This window comes from Triturus cristatus, chromosome 7 (genome assembly GCF_964204655.1).
Source record: "Triturus cristatus chromosome 7, aTriCri1.1, whole genome shotgun sequence".
NCBI classification, from domain to species: domain Eukaryota; kingdom Metazoa; phylum Chordata; class Amphibia; order Caudata; family Salamandridae; genus Triturus; species Triturus cristatus.
In genome coordinates, this window is record NC_140590.1 from 1568130246 (window position 1) to 1568148620 (window position 18375).

Sequence of the window (18375 nt, forward strand, 5' to 3'; positions counted from 1 at the left end):
GTTTTCATTCTGAGGAATACCCAGAATGACTTTTACATCACTTTACATGTGCCGTGTATGATTCATAACAAGTGCCAACTGCGAAAGAAGAGTAAATGCAAAGGTTTCCACTGTTGTAAGTTAAGGACGGGACCACAGACCTGTCGCTTGTCTTCTGGCGCCTTCAGGAAGAGGGCATTTATCAGGGCAATGGCATACGTTTGAATCTCCTGATTGGAGCTGCAGTGGATTAAAACACAATTAAAGAGGTTGTAGACAGTCAATGAACCTTAGAAGGGACTGACTGAGCACGAACGCGAAACAAGTTGTGGACAAGAATGATAAAGAGCAGAAAGACCATGGAGGTAGGAATTGTTAAGCATGCTGGAGTGACAGAGAAAGAAGAGCTTAAAAAGAACAATGCAAAAGGAAGGAATGCAGCAGAGGGATAAATCAGAGCTCTGGGTGAAAGGAGTGTAAATGAAGCAACAGAAAGAATAAGTGAAACAGGGAGAAAATTAAAATAAGAGTACAGAATTGGATTGCAGCTTTGCATAAATAACCAAATGGGCAATTATTCTCTGGTTGTATGGTGTATGCTTCTCCTCACAAATGTACTAAACGGGCTAGGGGTTGCTTGCGTTCAGGCTGTGGAGCATGGCCAAAGCTGAATACCATAGGTCCAACAATAGCTGCACAAATGAGTAAAACATGGATTTGAAACTCTGCACTGAGTAATTACCAGTGGCTGAGATTAGTTCAAGCATTCCACTCATAATTGTTTGGGTTGTCCAAATGTTTTCAAATGAAGGGTATCCATTAAAATGGGAACCTGTCAGGAATAGGAAAACAGCTTGTCATACAGCTACTTAATGACTTTCCTACTTGACTCTTAGTCAAACTGAGTTGTGGGTAGTGAGACAATCCATATTTGTAGGATCCACTGTATGTGAATTGATAGGTTCAGATGACCATGGGTCTGTCTACACTAAAACTTCCGTGAGAAAGACAGGATGCCAGCAATAGACAGCCAATATGAAAGCAGCTTCTGCTTCCACCGAGCAGTGGCCACTGCTTACTTTTGACAGTGCCTGATCGTGAAAGTAGAACGGATATTCTGCTGAGGGATGCAATCACAGCTTTGCAGATCTCCATACGAAAAGTGAAAATTCTATTAATTAAATTCACTAGACTACTATAGAATCAAACCACAGAAGCATATTCAGAAACCCCCCTAGACGACCGTCAATCAATACTCGAAAAGCATTCAGCAAAGAGCAACTGTTTCAGTCAAAATCTATTACTTTATCAACAGAATAAAATATCAGTCCAGGAGATCTCTGCACCTCCCTTGCCACCACATTAGTTTGTACAGCCCTCAAGGCTGTTGACTGTCTCTACAGGGAACGTTTTGGAATGCCACCTAAGTCACCTCCAATGAGGAGTTAGCAAGCGGTGTCCTTTTTCAAACCACACCCTTCTTGTTTTTTCTTTCTGTGCTCATAACAATCAGAGATCTGAAGATACTATCAAAAAGCATGTAGCATGTGGTCTGAAAGAACAAGATTCCAAAATATGGATGTACCGCATACCTGAGAAATGGTGTATGCATGTCAAATTTCTATGCTCCAAGTGGAGGGGCAGGTTGACTTATAATGTTAATAAGCACATGACTACTTAAACAGGCATCCTTCTATCCTGCTGATAAACGTTACAGCAAGATTCTAGCAGCTGATATATGCTAATCTAAAAATAGAAAAGTTGTTACCGATTTCCTAAAATGCAAGTGATCCGGTGTGAGACATAGTGAGAGGTTGGGTGTTCCAGGGTTAAACTGGCCGAGGCTGCAGCAAATTAACACCTGCAGACATAAAGGCCCTAAGGTCCGACTCAATCTTATGTAGGCCCAGACTCCATCTTGGTCCATGGAGGTCGTCATTTTCCTTAACTTAGACGATGGACATTGCCATTATCTTTGATTTATGCAAAATAAGCATCATGCCTGCCCTTTAGACGCAGAAGTCGCCTGCCTTATCTTTCTAATAACTGTGATAGCATAAAAATGTTCTTTAATTAATGACAGATACCCCCTCTATTGTGACATTTGTCTGGGTCAAATGTTTACTCTTCACCATGTTAAGTTTAAATAAAAAACCCATACAGACATATGATCAAAATAATGTAGTCTGTATTGATGTCCTTCTGCCTTTTATGTTCATAAGAAAACGTCTGGGACGCATACCTTGCTGCTAATAATTATGTTAGACATTCCTAAACTTATGTCGGTTCCAATTTCTGATAAGATTGAATATAAAGGGACGGCCAGTTGACCACCTTTCAGGAGAAGTCCTTCGCCCATATTATCGCCTGAGATTCTGCCAGAGACTGTCTAACCTACTGCTGACACACTTTGCACCTCGCAGATGCTACATCGCACCAGAAGCCTGAAGATTCTAAAAGCCAAGTCCTGGAGAAAGAGTGGCCGACTACACCGCAGTGTGTGTTTGCCCTTCGCAGGGAACACCATCTACAAGCCTCCACTGATAAAGACAGCCTTTGCTGTCAACAAGGTATGCAGAGCATCCCTTCTTCCTAAGAAACTCTTGACTGCAAGTTACTCTATCCTCCATACTCTTAGTATAGCACATAAAAGACATTATGGTGTTAGGATTTAGATCACATTTTTACAATGTTAGAAATGTACATTTTATTCTGGTTATTAATCACGTACGTTTGCTGTTTTTATAATATTGTGTAGTTGTTTTACATGAACTGAGAAACAGACTATTCCTGTAGTAACAAATACTTTTTACTTAAAAGTGTTTATTCTTCTTTGTACAATGTGTGTGGGATATTTTGAATAACGAAATAGGTTGGTTACTGTTTCCAGGGTGCCCCTGATCCATTTACGGGATTGTTAGTAACCCAAAAGAAATACCTCTATGTCAATTACCTAATGAATAGGATACTGCAGGGCTACATTAACCTGTCTTTCACATTCATTGTTGGTGCACTGAACCAAGTTCACCTGTGTCACCTATGGGTGGAAAGGCACACCTTGAAGAATTACGCCAAAGTATTTACTTACGAAACACTGCAAAGCTTCAGGATTACAAACCAGCAGGCAAATGCAGAACTAAGGGTATACGCAAAATTATATGGAATAGTAACTTAAACATGAATGTAGGATAGATGGATTTAGGCCAAATACAAAACAGTTTATCGCGGCGATAATTCCACCGCTGTGCGGGGCGTTCCATTAAGTCGGCAGGGCCGCGTCGGCCAACGGACGTGCGCAGCACTACTGAGGTAGTGCTCGCTACGGCCATTGGCCGACGGGCGCAACAAACGGGTTAAATACTATATGCTTGCTAATGGGGAGCTAGTGAAGACCTGTAGGATGGTGCAAGCAAGTGTCCGACTGAGGAAGACATATCAACAGTCTCCAATGAAAGTTTTTGAGGCGTTGCAATTTTTGAGGCTGATACTTTAGTAGAGTTGTGTGCGGCTTATTTGCTTAGTCCAGAGAGACTCCATATTTGCTCGGATGCCCCCATTAAAATAGTCTGATGAAAGAAGTGAAGTATTTTCCTTAATAGCCTGAGATGAACAAAGCATGAAGAACAGAGTATTTTTTTGTGTTTTTTTAGTTGGGTAGTGCAGTTCAATGTGTCATAAAAAAACAAAGCTTAACACTATAGTCATAGGGATGTAGCATAAGGCCAATGATGAAGGCCGCAGCGCTGGGATCAGATACATGGAGGTCTTCTGTAACGCCCTGAACGTCTCAGGATCGTTTAACAGACACGATAATGAGAACGCAACCACTTGTGAAGGTTTAGTTATTTTAATGAAGGCAAAAATAATACAAGGAATAAACAAAGGTTATAGTCACTGGAATCCTCCAGGCTAAGTACGTTACCAGCCCACAGCACGGATGGTCCTAACCGTCCTCTGCATATACGCCGATCCCGGCGTATGCCAACAGAGGGCAGAAATGAAATGGCCGACAATGCCAATCGGTAGGCTGTGAGGGGCACGAAGAGTGTTGGGGAGAATCGAGGAGTCAGGGAAACACCCAGCCGGGGTCTCTACCTGAAGGGAGCAGCCGCTCAACCTCTTCCTCAGACTGCACCGGGACGCGGAGTCACCTCCTGGTGATGCGTCACCGATACCCCAATCACAAGCAAAGAAGACTGAACCGAGAGCAGCCGCTCGATCGATCCCGTGGACTTCCGAGTCTGTAACGCGGCAAACACCTCCTGGTGTGTGTTACAGCTGGCAGTCCCTGTATCTCTGGTCGGGCTGGGAGTTACGACTCCAACCAGCAAAAGCGCCACTGCGCTTTGACTCAGCCGAGTCAAAAAGCGAAGCTCAATGGTTATCCGGTAGAGCTTCCGGGTCCTTCACAGGTGACGATGGGGCAAGACACGGCCCAGGGAGTAACGACTCGACCTACCTCCGTTCTTGCCTTACTGGAGCACCACTCCGGAACACTGCTCTTCACTAAGCAGGTACGTCGGTGTAAACACAATATCCGACAGCGTTGTACCTCCCGGTTCCTCCCTTTATAGGGCGTGTTTTCCTTGAGTTATGTAACAGCTCTCCTGTTTACATAAGGTCGTGTTTTCCTTGAGTTATGTAACAGCTCTCCTGTTTACATAAGGGCGTGTTTTCCTTGAGTTATGTAACAGCTCTCCTGTTTACATAAGGGCGTGTTTTCCTTGAGTTATGTAACAGCTCTCCTGTTTACATAACCTCTCAACCGCTAAGCATCCTGGGAGATGTAGTCCGTTTTCGCTGGTTACCGTTTTCCTCCCCTCGCATGACAGGAATTCTTGACAGTACATCCTCCCTCTCAGCGGCTCCCCACGGGTCCAGCGCTGGTAGGAAAACGCCGATGGAACAAGGAGACCAAGCGCGGAGCATGAACCCCTTCAGCCGGTTCCCAGGACTGCTCCTCCGGGCCATAGCCTTTCCACGCAACCAGGTACCACAGCTTCCCCCTGCGCCATTTGGACGCCCGTATGCCCGACACTTCATACTCCACCTCCGACTCCACGCATACCGGCCTGGGTGTCCCAGACGGCTTGGAGGGTGCTGGTTTGAGCAATGATACATGAAAGACAGGGTGTATCCGCAATGACTGGGGCAAGCACACCTTCACGTTCACGGGACCCATACACTTGGTAATTCGATAGGGGCCCATGTACTTGGGATGGAACACACTGTTCTTTCGAAACCTCATGTTTCTTGTGGATATCCAGACGTAGTCTCCAGTGCGGTACAGTGGCCCGGGCCTTCTCTTCCTGTCTGCCGCCGCCTTGTATCTTCTCTTGGCCTCTATTAGGACAGCCCTTGAGCGCATCAACGTGTCTTTTATGTGTGCCACCCTGTCCGCTGTGGCGGGAATCCTGTCCTCTCTGAACGGATGTAGAAATGGCAAGAACCTGGGATGTTGGCCATAGTTGCTATAGAACGGAGATGACTGTGTGGAGCTGTGAGTGGCGTTGTTATAGGCTATCTCTGCAACCCATAGCAAGTCGACCCATTCTTCCCTGCCCTGGTCCACAAAACATCGCAGATACTGTTTGAGCGTTTGGTTCAGGCGCTCGGTTTGGCCGTCCGTTTGAGGGTGGTAGCTGGTGGACAGGGCGGTCTTAACATGCAGCGCAGTGCACCAAGTCTTCCAGAATTGCGCAGTAAACTGCGACCCCCGGTCCGACACGATCACCCCAGGTAATCCATGCAGTCGTACCACATTCTTTAGGAGTAGTGACGCCAATTCCCCGGCCGTAGGGACTCTCTTGCAGGGGATGAAGTGCCCCATTTTCGTCAAGTAATCCACCACCACCAGTATTGCCGTCATCCCCTGGTCTACCGGTAGGCCCACCACGAAGTCCAGAGATATGCTATCCCATGGTCTATCCGGGGTCGGAAGTGGATGTAAGAGCCCTTGGGTTCGGCCATGGTCGGCCTTCATGGTAGCACACGTAGGACACTCCTGTCCCCACCTCCTGACATCCACTCTCATGGTTGGCCACCAGAAATGCCGTCCCATGCTAGCCACCGTTTTTTCAAAGCCCAAATGACCTGCGCATGGAGAGTCATGGCACCAGATGAATGCTTGTTTCCTTAGCCTAGGCGTGGGTATCAATAGGCACCTGCCCTTCAGGGGTATCCCGTCCTTCAGCTGCCATTCTCTGTGACTGAGGAGCCACCTCCGCCATGCGAATGACCTGATCCCTCTCTTTATTCCCCTCAGGAAAGTATCCGGTTGGATAACCCCAAATACCATCCTCGGGGAAATGATGGAATGCTCGGTCGCAGGCAATGGTTCCTTAACTGCAGATTGACGGGACAGGGCGTCCGCCTTCCGGTTTTCCGTCCCCGGCCGATATGTGATGCGGAAGTTGAACCCCGCAAAGAAGATCATCCACCGCAGCTGTCTGGGAGAAAGGTGTCTTGTGGCCGTCATGAACTGTAGGTTCCGATGGTCCGTGTACACCGATACCACATGTCTTGCCCCCATCAACCAATGCCTCCATTCGGTGAAGGCGTCCTTGATTGCGAGAAGCTCCTTCTCCGCAATATGGTAGTTGCGTTCGGCGTCGTTGAGTTTGCGGGACATGTACGCAACGGGATGAAGCACCCCTGTGTCGTGGTTGCGTTGGGACAAGATAGCCCCCAGCGCCACATCCGATGCGTCCGCTTCCACCACGTAGGGGAGATCCGGATCGGGGTGAGCCAACACCGGCGCCTTACCAAAGGCGCTTTTCAGGGCCTCAAAGGCTGTGTTTGCTTCAGGGGACCAGACAAACTCCTTGGACTTCCTCAGTAGCTGTGTGATTGGGGCCACCAATCCTGAAAATCCATCTATAAACCGCCTGTAAAAGTTGGCGAAGCCAATGAAACTTTGGACGTCCTTCACGCTTTGGGGCACCGGCCATTCTTTCACCGCCTTGATCTTTCGTTCTGCCATCTCCTGTCCCTCTGGACTCAGCATCACTCCGAGGAATTCCACGGATGTGACGTGGAAGTCACACTTGCTGAGTTTACAAAACAGCATGTTTTCCCTCAGCTTTTGGAGCACAGCTTTGACGTGGTGTACGTGCTCCTCCACACTGGACGAATAGATGAGGATGTCGTCGATATATACGACCACGTAGATATCCAACTCCTCTCTGAATACCTCATTCAAAAAGTACTGAAAGGCTGCCGGGGCGTTGCACAGACCGAACGGCATGACGAGGTACTCAAAAAGGCCGAACCTGGTCTTAAAGGCGGTCTTCCACTCGTCTCCGTCCCTCATGCGCACCAGATGGTATGCCCCTTTCAAATCCAACTTGGTGTAGATACGAGCTTTCTTGACCTGTTCCAGAAGTACACTGATGAGAGGCAAGGGGTACCGATTCTTTACGGTTATCGCATTCAATGCCCTAAAGTCCACACAGGCTCTCAGCTCCCCATTAGCCTTCGGGATGAAGAAGAGTGGCGAGGCGGCCGGAGACTTGGACGGGCGGATGAATCCTAGCTTGAGGAGTTTATCCAGGTACCCCCGGAGATGCACGTTTTCAGGCTCCGTCAGGGCATACAGCCTGCCGCTGGGAACGCTGGCCCCTGGCACCAGGTCGATCTGGCAGTCAAACTGTCTATGTGGTGGTAGCACTTCCGCCTTCACCTCATCAAATACATCCTCAAAACTGTGATAAGTCTGGGGGAGAGCCACATCTTTTTCTGCCGCTGTAGCCACCGTCTGACTCCCGCTCTCATCTGCGTCAAGGGATTCCGTTCTTATTCCACAATGCAGGATGCAATACGGTGACGTCAGTTCGATGCGATGTGTTGGCCAATCCACAGAGGGGTTGTGTTTCTGTAGCCACGGCAATCCCAATATGACGCCATATTGGGGCGCTCGGATGATGTTAAAATCGATTTGTTCCAAATGGTTCCTCCCACATCTCATCGGAAGGACCCCCGTGTGCTGCCCGATGGGCCCCGTCACCAATCGCCTTCCGTCTACAGCATAGACGTCTTCGGGTACAGCTTTGGGAAGAAGCACTAGCCCTAGCCTGCATGCCTCGTTGTGGTCCATAAACATGCCAGTGGCCCCTGAATCCACCATGGCCACAACGGGTATCCACTGGTCATGCACTCCCACGTGCACCGTGAGAAACAGGTGTCGTTGTCCCTTAGTGACCGAGTTGGAAAGTGAAGGGATGGATGAGTGACTCCGAGATGCCCCTTCTTTGGTCTGGGAGTCCTCTAGTTTTCCGCCGGTACGTCCACCACGGCTGTTACCGACCGGTTGGCCCGATAACGTGACGTCTTCGGTTTGGCAGGGCATTCACGTACGTAGTGGCCTTTTTTGCCACAATATAGGCACAATCCTTGTTTACGGCGTGACTCTTTCTCCGTGGCTGTGAGGCTCGCTCGTATTGCGCCGATGTCCATGGGTTCTCCCTTGGATGCGGTGGCAGTTTCAGGACTTCCCACTGTCACATAGGATGGAAGGGATTTTCCTTTTCTCCCATGATCCCCCTTTCTTTCACTTAGCCTATGTTCCAGCCGTAATACCAGGTTGATAAGGCCCTCACATGTCTTGGGTTGTGGGTCAATATGAGCCACGGCGTCCTTGAGCTCCTCGCACAGCCCGTGATGGAAGAACGCCGTCTGTTTAGCAACAGGCCACTTGGTTTCCGCAACCAGCCTTCGGAACGCGTTGAGATACTGCACCAGGTCGTTGGATCCCTGTCTCAACTCAAGCATTTCACGGTCCGCCGTGTACGAGTCAGCCCTTCTGTCGAAGACCTTCAGGAATTCCTCGCGAAAAGCACCCCAATCACATAAGATGGGGTCGTCCCTGCTCACCAGAGGTACGGCCCATTGTGCCGCGTTTCCAGCCAAATAGGATATAAGGAAAGCCACACGAGCCTGACTCGTGGGGAACGCCCTTGGTTTGCACGATAAATGTAGCGCCACTTGTGTGAGGAATACCTGCACTGTGTTAGGATCCCCACTGTACCTCTCTGGTGTTGCCAAGGGGACGGCTACTGGCATTTCCACTACTACCGCAGGGGTCTGGTTCGTGAGGGAGGTGCTGGGCGTGAGCGGGTCCAATTGGATAGCATCCAGTCTGGCTTTTACATCGGCTGTTTCTTGCCTGGAGGCAGCCAATTCAATTTGCACGGTCGCTAAAGCAGCCAGCACATCATCAAGTGTTGCCATGTCTGTTATCGACCGGGAGACAGTTAGTGTTTATTAAGGTCGGATATTTTGTAACGCCCTGAACGTCTCAGGATCGTTTAACAGACACGATAATGAGAACGCAACCACTTGTGAAGGTTTAGTTATTTTAATGAAGGCAAAAATAATACAAGGAATAAACAAAGGTTATAGTCACTGGAATCCTCCAGGCTAAGTACGTTACCAGCCCACAGCACGGATGGTCCTAACCGTCCTCTGCATATACGCCGATCCCGGCGTATGCCAACAGAGGGCAGAAATGAAATGGCCGACAATGCCAATCGGTAGGCTGTGAGGGGCACGAAGAGTGTTGGGGAGAATCGAGGAGTCAGGGAAACACCCAGCCGGGGTCTCTACCTGAAGGGAGCAGCCGCTCAACCTCTTCCTCAGACTGCACCGGGACGCGGAGTCACCTCCTGGTGATGCGTCACCGATACCCCAATCACAAGCAAAGAAGACTGAACCGAGAGCAGCCGCTCGATCGATCCCGTGGACTTCCGAGTCTGTAACGCGGCAAACACCTCCTGGTGTGTGTTACAGCTGGCAGTCCCTGTATCTCTGGTCGGGCTGGGAGTTACGACTCCAACCAGCAAAAGCGCCACTGCGCTTTGACTCAGCCGAGTCAAAAAGCGAAGCTCAATGGTTATCCGGTAGAGCTTCCGGGTCCTTCACAGGTGACGATGGGGCAAGACACGGCCCAGGGAGTAACGACTCGACCTACCTCCGTTCTTGCCTTACTGGAGCACCACTCCGGAACACTGCTCTTCACTAAGCAGGTACGTCGGTGTAAACACAATATCCGACAGCGTTGTACCTCCCGGTTCCTCCCTTTATAGGGCGTGTTTTCCTTGAGTTATGTAACAGCTCTCCTGTTTACATAAGGGCGTGTTTTCCTTGAGTTATGTAACAGCTCTCCTGTTTACATAAGGGCGTGTTTTCCTTGAGTTATGTAACAGCTCTCCTGTTTACATAAGGGCGTGTTTTCCTTGAGTTATGTAACAGCTCTCCTGTTTACATAACCTCTCAACCGCTAAGCATCCTGGGAGATGTAGTCAGTTTTCGCTGGTTACCGTTTTCCTCCCCTCGCATGACAGGAATTCTTGACATCTTCCTATAATTAGGACATTAGTCTGGTCAGAGTTTATCTTTAGGAAAAGTCTACTCACCCATGAAGATACAGCCGACTAGGAGGATCAGAAATTGTTTTGAGCTAAAGGAATGTCCGAGTCTAGTTTAAGAATAATTTGGATGTCACTGGTATGAGAGGTGACCTCCAAATTAGATCCCATTATTTTGGAAGAGAAGCCTTATGGAAAGCCACAATCAAGCTAACAGAACGCAGAGGTACGAAAAGAAATAGAAACAGCCATAACTTGTTCATGTAAAAATGAACTAATCCATTGGAGGGCCTTTTACTCCAACACCCCTCTCCAGAAGACAGACTAATAGGCTAGAGTGCAACACTGTGTCAAAAGCCCTCGCCTTGGATCATCCACAGTGGATTCATCACTGCTAGGAAAGCGATTTCTGGACTGTAACAGGCCCAAATTCCTGCCTGAGCCGCACTGAGGGCGGAATTACTTTTGAAAAATGATTTTCTATAATGGGAGAAAGTAGTTTGTTCATTTCTTTTCAGCCACTCTAGACATAAAAGACAAAAGCAAGATGGGTCGAAAAACTACCATGGGGTGCCGGGATCTGCAGGTGGGTTTTTCAGCAGTAGATTCACTATGGCCTGTTTCCAGCAAGCAGGAACTGATGGTGTAAAGAAAGAAACATTGATAATGGGAGTGCCGCTCGGAGGCGACGTCTTGGCCAGTGGGCTGTGCGAGGTGTTCCAGGCATTGGAGGTGAATCAGTGGTCCCAGGCGTGGGTGTGGGAGCCACGAGGATCAACACTCGGTGAATCCGGGACTGCGAGTCCCAGCGGCCCCTCTGCTTCCAGGACATTGGCCGCAGCTGGAGACTCTTCCCGGCCCCTCCTACTTTTCCCACTATATCTATTTCCTCCAAAACGCGTACGCGGGACGCGTCCGGGGCGCATCCCGGGCGAAGCCCGGGCCAAGGGCGGGCCCGTTGTAGCCCGTTTGAGACCGAGAGAGACCGGACCGGGCCACCCCTTTTTTCATCTGCGGACTAAGCCGTATGTGTATATTTTAAGCTATTTGACTGCATTGGTTCTTAACTACTCCTATTATTAGTTCACGGTCTTATGCAGGGTATATTGTCGCTTTATCACTACGATTTACTTATTGTGTTTTACCTCACTTGAGAATGGCATCCAAAGAGGGTAGGAATCATGTGCCCAAAGGTAACCTCACTGGCACTTTAGATCAGTTTATAGTAAGAGCTAACTCGGTGATTGATCAGGGTATTGTTCTTATGGAGCGCAGAGTCTCGCAGGATTTGGCCCTAGCCAGGAGATCTTCTCTGGGCCTTCTTGCATCTGCGCGCCGCCCTAATGGTACGGGTGCGAGCAATACAATCCTTCCTCTGACCCAATTTGTTGATGATACCTCCTCTAGTGATCCCTCGAGTGATAATGATCTTACGACTAATTCAAGAATTATATCCCCCCAGTGACTAGACATGGACCTATCCTGCGTAAAAAAAGGGTCACCAATGAAGGGTTGACATCAAAAACCAAGCCCAGAGCCACTAGGCAAGTTAGTACCAAGACAGGGGGAGTTAAATCTGTAAAACGAGGTATCGTTGCAGCCCCAGAGGCCGATTCAGCGGTCAGAGTAGGTCAGGGTAGCCGCACCCCTCCTCCAGTTTCTATCCCTTCTAAGCCCCTTGGGGATCCCCCTGCTCAGGTACTCGCTTCACCTACCTTCCTGCCACAGCCACCTGGGGATGCAATACCTCCGCAACAATTAGACCTATTGCTGCGCACCCTATTGGGACCCCTGGAATCTAGGTTGGAGGGTATGGTGACCCTTCTTACTAAGCTTGAACAACAAATTAAGGGTCTAACTGAGGGTGTTAATAACAAAGTACTCCCCCCATGCCTCTGCAAATGTGGCTGTACCGTTACGGCCGGGGGGGTTTTGCCAGTCCCTACGGTTCAATGTACAGTCACACGGCCACCAACCTTTCCACCAGCTATACCTCTGGCAGTTTCAGCTACCTCCCATATTCTCTCACAAGTACAACACGAAGTTAGGCCACCCACTGACCATCATATAGATAGCAACACCTCGGGAGAGGCCCCTCTGGTCAAAAACAGTGACAATGTGAGGATAGAGAGGAAGCGAACTCAGGGTGAGGCTTCCAGGTCTATCCCGAGATTAGATCTGCCCCCGGAAGCAAGTCCCTACCTGGTTGTTCTCACAGGGGTCCCCGAAATTAATGACCACAGTACTGAGGAGTTTTCCAAACTGAAAAACAAGGCAATACACTGGCTCAGCAATCACAGGCCCTTGCCACCGCATGGTAGATGCGAGATCATTATGGTCAGAAGGGTGGGGTGGGTGGGGCACACCCCTAAAAACATAACTGGCGATTGCGTTATAGTTAATTTTCGGGACGCCAGGACAGCAGATTATATCTGCAATTGGGAAACTTCCCGTTCAGACACAAAAATTGGGGTGCGTCCCCTCTCCTACTTCTATCCAAATGGTCAATTGAGGCCAGAAGAAAGTGGTTGGACCCATATTTCGCATCCGCTCAGGGGAGGTGGTGGGAAATTAAGACAAGTCCCCTTTGACCCAAAATGGTCCTATCCCCCCTGCTCAAATAGGTTCAGTTGCCTTGAACAGGTTGACTGACTGGCTAGGTACAACCATGCAGCTCAGGGTCCACTGGGGGGCAGCATCATAGGCTTTGAGCCCACTGAGTCATCTAGGGAAAGGAGCTTGTCTCCTGGTAATAAGGGGAGCCCCTCTATCATTGCGGGGAATAGTATTAGCAATAGTATTAGTATCCCCCAAGAGTACTCTACACTGTCTTCTGTTCCCCATCAATCGCCAGTTATTCTCCAAAGTGCTAGTACCACCCTTATTGGGCCCACTGATCCACACCAGCAGAGTGGCTTTTCCCCTCTACTGGACCCCCCACTTCATCACCCGTGTCATCCTCAGTGTATGAACCTATTATCATGGAATGTGGCAGGTCTAAAAAATAAGTTAGCATGTCCAGCATGGGGCTCTTTTGTTGACACTGCTGACGTGATTTTATTGCAGGAGACCTGGGCCAGGGAGGAGCTTCATAGAGTTGGGTTTGTGACCTTTAACATCGCAGCCCGATGGGGAGGTAAGGGCCGCCCTTCTGGTGGTCTGACAACATGGATCGGTGTACACCTGGGCTGTAGGGTGGATTTGATTCAGACAAATTCGGACGACATTTTATGCGTCCTAATGACATGGCCAAATTCACATAAACTGGCATTAGTGAATGTATATTCACGTCCTACTGCTATGGCAAAGGAATCCAACACCGTTGGGGAATTATCGGTTTTCCTTGAATCTTTAAACCGAGACATTCACTATGTGATTGCAGGAGATTTCAATTGCCATTACGAGCCCCTTCAAGGGCTGAATGAGGGGGCACTGCTGGACGAAGATGAGTTTTGGGGAATCCCGCAGTGCAGGTCCACTTTTGCAAAGGCATGGACCCCATTGGCCATGCAGATTATGACCCTAACTCTGCAAAACTCAGTCAGGGCGGTTAACGGTCGGATGCCCTCAGATATTCCCTCCAAGTGTACTTATAATAAAAAAGATCAGGAATCCCATTTAGACTACGTAATGGTCCAGGCCAGGATGTGGTCAAAGATTGTGGATCTGGAGGTTGTGAATAGAACGGACAGCGATCACAACGCACTGCTGTTGAAAATGGAATTGCCCATATCTTCGAAAGCCCACATGGAATCGACCGCTGACCCAGGCCTGGTTCTTACTAACAACAGGAGGCGGGTAAAGTGGGCGACCCTGCGTGAAAGGAGGGATGCACTCTCAAGTCTATATTCATCCATCCTTCCCCTGCTCAAAATGGCAAGTGATATCTGGGCTCAAGGGCTGTCCTTGGACACTTCTGCAAACCTGCTTACTGTTCATCAGGATCTGGTAGACACCCTTGCAGGTATTCTAAATCCTATCGCTCCCCCCAGGCAACCCAGGACCATCTCCTCGTCATGGTATAACGCCACATGTAGGAGAGCTAAATCTGATCTGATTAATGCCATCAAAACTGGCAGTGACAGGCTAATGATCCGCTCACTCAGGATTGCCCACAAACAAGTATTAAAACAGGCAAAAATAGATTGGGACTGGGAGAGATGGGAAAACTTAGCCACTGCACTTGCCAACAAGGAACCGAGCAGACTCTGGGCTATTGTGAATTCAGGGTGTGCGGAACCCCGCAATGCAATTGAAGTCAACCTTGATCCGGGGGTGTGGGAATCCCACTTTAAATCCCTATATGCAGCCACTTCTGATTTAGACCTTCTGCCCTTTCATTTACCTCTTTCTGGGGATGCCGAAGTTCTGGAATTCTCCGTAGAGGATGTTACCATTGCCCTAGGAAAACTGGCAATGGGCAAAGCACCAGGTATAGACAAGCTACCCGGGGATATGTTCAAAGAACAGCCTAAGATATGGGCGCCGTACTTATGCGCACTTTACAATACAATTTTGTACGGTGCAGAGGTTCCGGGCTCGTGGTTGGGAGCGGAAATCATACCTATATATAAAAAGGGTTCTCCTCTGCTCCCAGTCAATTACAGGCCCATTAGTCTCATTGACGTCCCCCAAAAAATATTTGCACGACTTATTTTAGATCGTTTGCAGGACTGGACCAATGAGAATGAAATCCTTTCTCCTTATCAGGCTGGCTTTAGAAGCAAAACATCTACCATGGACCAGATCTTCCGTTTAATAATGCTGTATTGGAAGACTGTGGTAATAGAGGGTGGCAGCCTCCACATGGTATTTGTTGACTTACGCTCTGCGTTTGACACTGTCCCTAGGGGCAAACTTTGGGCTGTCTTACGAGATTTGGGTGTACCCAATTCTCTATTGGGAATATTGGTGAGGTTGCATACCCAGAACTTTGCTCAGGTCAGGTGTGCAAGAGGAGGTGTATTGTCCGCCAGGTTCACGGTGAACAAGGGAGTCAGGCAAGGGTGTGTCCTGGCCCCCACCTTGTTCTGCATATATGTAAATGGACTGATAGCTAACCTGGACGCAGTTCCTAACAACGATGCACCCAGGCTGGCAGGCAGGAAAGTCGCGGCTATAATGTTTGCTGACGACACCTTGCTTTTATCCAAGTCACCTATGGGGATCCAACGTATATTGGAAGGATTTAACAACTTCTGCTGTGAACATGGTCTACAGATAAATGTAGATAAGACTAAATACATGATTTTTAATCCTCCCTTACATACCAGACCACCCCCGACCTTAGACTCGGTTGCACTCGAGAGAGTTCACACTTTCCAATACCTAGGTGTTACACTAAGTGAAAAACTTTCCTGGGGCCCACACCTTGCCAAATCACAACTCAAACTGACCCAAATAGCAGGGGGAATACTAAAAATGACAAATGCCTCCACTTACAAACCCATCAGCCCTAGTCTTGAAATCTATAAATTGAGGGCCAGAGCGGCAGCATTGTATGGAGGGGAACTTTGGGGGCACGCCGTTAGACCTGGACTGACTAAAGTTGAGAACAACTTTCTGAGGCAGTTGCTCTCGCTCCCCCAAAGTACACCTCTATTACCGCTGAGGCTCGACTTGGGTATATTTCCCATCCAGGAGGAACTAGCCATTAAACCCCTCAGGTTCTGGAGGAGGATTTGGCTGACCCCCGAGCTTGTGCAGTATAAAACTGAGTTACAAGAAATACTGAGATTAGGCAAGGCAGTGCATATTCCTTGGCTCTCTTACATCAAAGATGAATTCATGAAAATGGACCTTGCGGACATGTGGGTGAATCCAGCAACAGCCTGTAGTGAGATCTCAGGGAATCTATTCACAGAGTTATACAGATCTCGATGTTCTAATGCATGGCTCCACGACTCACAGAATGGTACCATGGTAAAATCATTCATAGAGATTAAATCTGTATACTCATTTGAAGATTACCTGGATGTAATTTTCCCTGTCATGGCCAGGAAGCTATACATACAATGGAGGTTTGGCGCACTTCCTTTAGCGTGCCTAACCAGCAAATGGTCCCCGTCCAGATCCTCACATTGTCTTGGCTGTGGTATGAATAAAGAGGATGAATGTCATATTCTCTTTTTCTGCCCTCTCTATAGTAGAGCAAGGAAGAATTGGATTGTACCTATCTGTAAGAATCTAGGATTTAGGAAATGTTCAGATGCATTAAGGGTTTTTAAAACTGATACTGCAGGATATATTGTGTTTGCTCTTGCAAAGTATCTGCATGCTATCTGGATTAAAAGGAGTTTTATAATTTCAAATAGTGACTAGCAGCCCGGGTTCATATTCGATTATGTAATTCCAGTTATGCTGCAATACTGTATTTTTAACAGTGACCTGCACCTCTGCTCTACACTTGACTATGTAATCTTAGTTATAGCTTCAACATTGTATTTTTAGTGTATATATTATTTTATGTGTTCTTTTATGGCTGAAATATTGCCGAAATAAAGATTCAATTGATTGATTGATAATGGGAGCAGATAGGGTGCAATGATGTCAATACCTAGATGGAGTAATTTGGCGGGACACAAGTCCACGTGGGCACCAGACTAAATGGACAATGTAGGGATAGTTACTTCCTTAACACTGACTGCAGCGGCTTCTTCACACCCAACTCCTCAGCTTAGCGATATCACAGAGACAAATTTAGATAGATTTACAACTTGATGAAGGATTAATCTCAGAGAAGAAATATAAGGACAAAGATTTACATAGTTCTAAAGAAAGTGTGGAGAAGATGGCACAAGATGAAGGGTTAGTCATAGCCTTCATAATATCAAATATTTCTTTAGTGCTTTCAGAAGACGAGGCAATCTGCATTGTATAAGATTCAGTGTGCGTCCTTCACTACTTGTATTCGATTTATCTGACAGCTGAGCTAGGAGTTCCCTTGCTAGTATGAGCATAATCTTTGCACCAGGCCCTTTCAAGCACCTTAAAGAACCATTTAGCTGCTCTGAGCACATTTGTATACTATAAAGATGAGTTTTTCTAAGAGATGGGCCTGTCTTAAACGGAACCTCGTACATTGATGCGGAGTGGACCACAATACTGAGGTATATATAATAACTTAGTGTCAGGTAACGCAAGATAGTGCTTTATAGAATTCCAAGATATTCAACAGAGCATAACTCACTTTTAAAGTCCTACACGGAATCTACACAACTAAATCACAGGCATGCACAATGTGTCAACAAGATGATGCAGACCCGTTACACATGATATGGACACATCTTGTAGTGGCACTGTACTACACATGAGTAGGGCCAGCGGTGAATGGGGAAGCTTTGAGTAATGATATGCAATCATTGGCACATTACATATTGAGCCTACACCCAGAGGAGAAAAACATGGATGTGGGGAGGAAAATCTACCAGAGGATAGTAGAGACTGGTGGGAAATTACCAACAAAACTACTATGGAGGTAGAAGAGGAGGGAGGCAATTCCTAATATTATCAACATCTCACGCCACAATCGGAGAGTGACTGAGCAGCAGAAAGCTAGACCCCCCATGATGGACTGTATGATGGGGAGATGGGAAATAGATGAGCTACTGCACATAGAAGGTAATTAATGGAAAGTATCAATGTTTACATAATCCATGCCACTATCACACTCTTGCCTGTACAATGTTAAAGTGTGTATCAATAAATTGAAACTGCAAATAAAGTGGAACAAAAAAATAATAACAGATTTGGCTGTAGTCAGTGATTTCATCTAGCGTTCCAGTAATCCTCTGATTGTTATTGTTAATGACAGCTTCCATATTTACATTAAAAGAAAGGGTGCGGGGAGGAGCCTAGCGTGCAACCAAGATGGCCGCGTAGGCTTGTGGCTCCCGGGGGCCTCCGCAACCTCCCACGTCTATCCTGTCATAATCCTGGTTTTCTAGACGGGCTTTTGTCTATGATCTTGCGCTAAGGTGCCACTCGTTTTCCAAATCGAAATCGGACTCCGGGAACCGGACTGTTGGCGATC

The 18375-nt window shown here is 47.8% G+C and overlaps 1 protein-coding gene across 4 annotated transcripts in view; it reads right to left on the reverse strand.

Annotated features, from left to right (window-relative positions):
• ELMO2 (engulfment and cell motility 2) overlaps nucleotides 1–18375 on the reverse strand; it is a 417013-nt gene that overhangs the window by 124657 nt on the left and 273981 nt on the right. For all 4 annotated transcript variants that reach the window (XM_085619396.1, XM_085619393.1, XM_085619394.1 and 1 more), the window contains one exon: nucleotides 141–219. In XM_085619396.1, the coding sequence (XP_085475522.1) occupies nucleotides 141–219 (79 nt within the window). The remainder of the gene's footprint in view (nucleotides 1–140; nucleotides 220–18375) is intronic.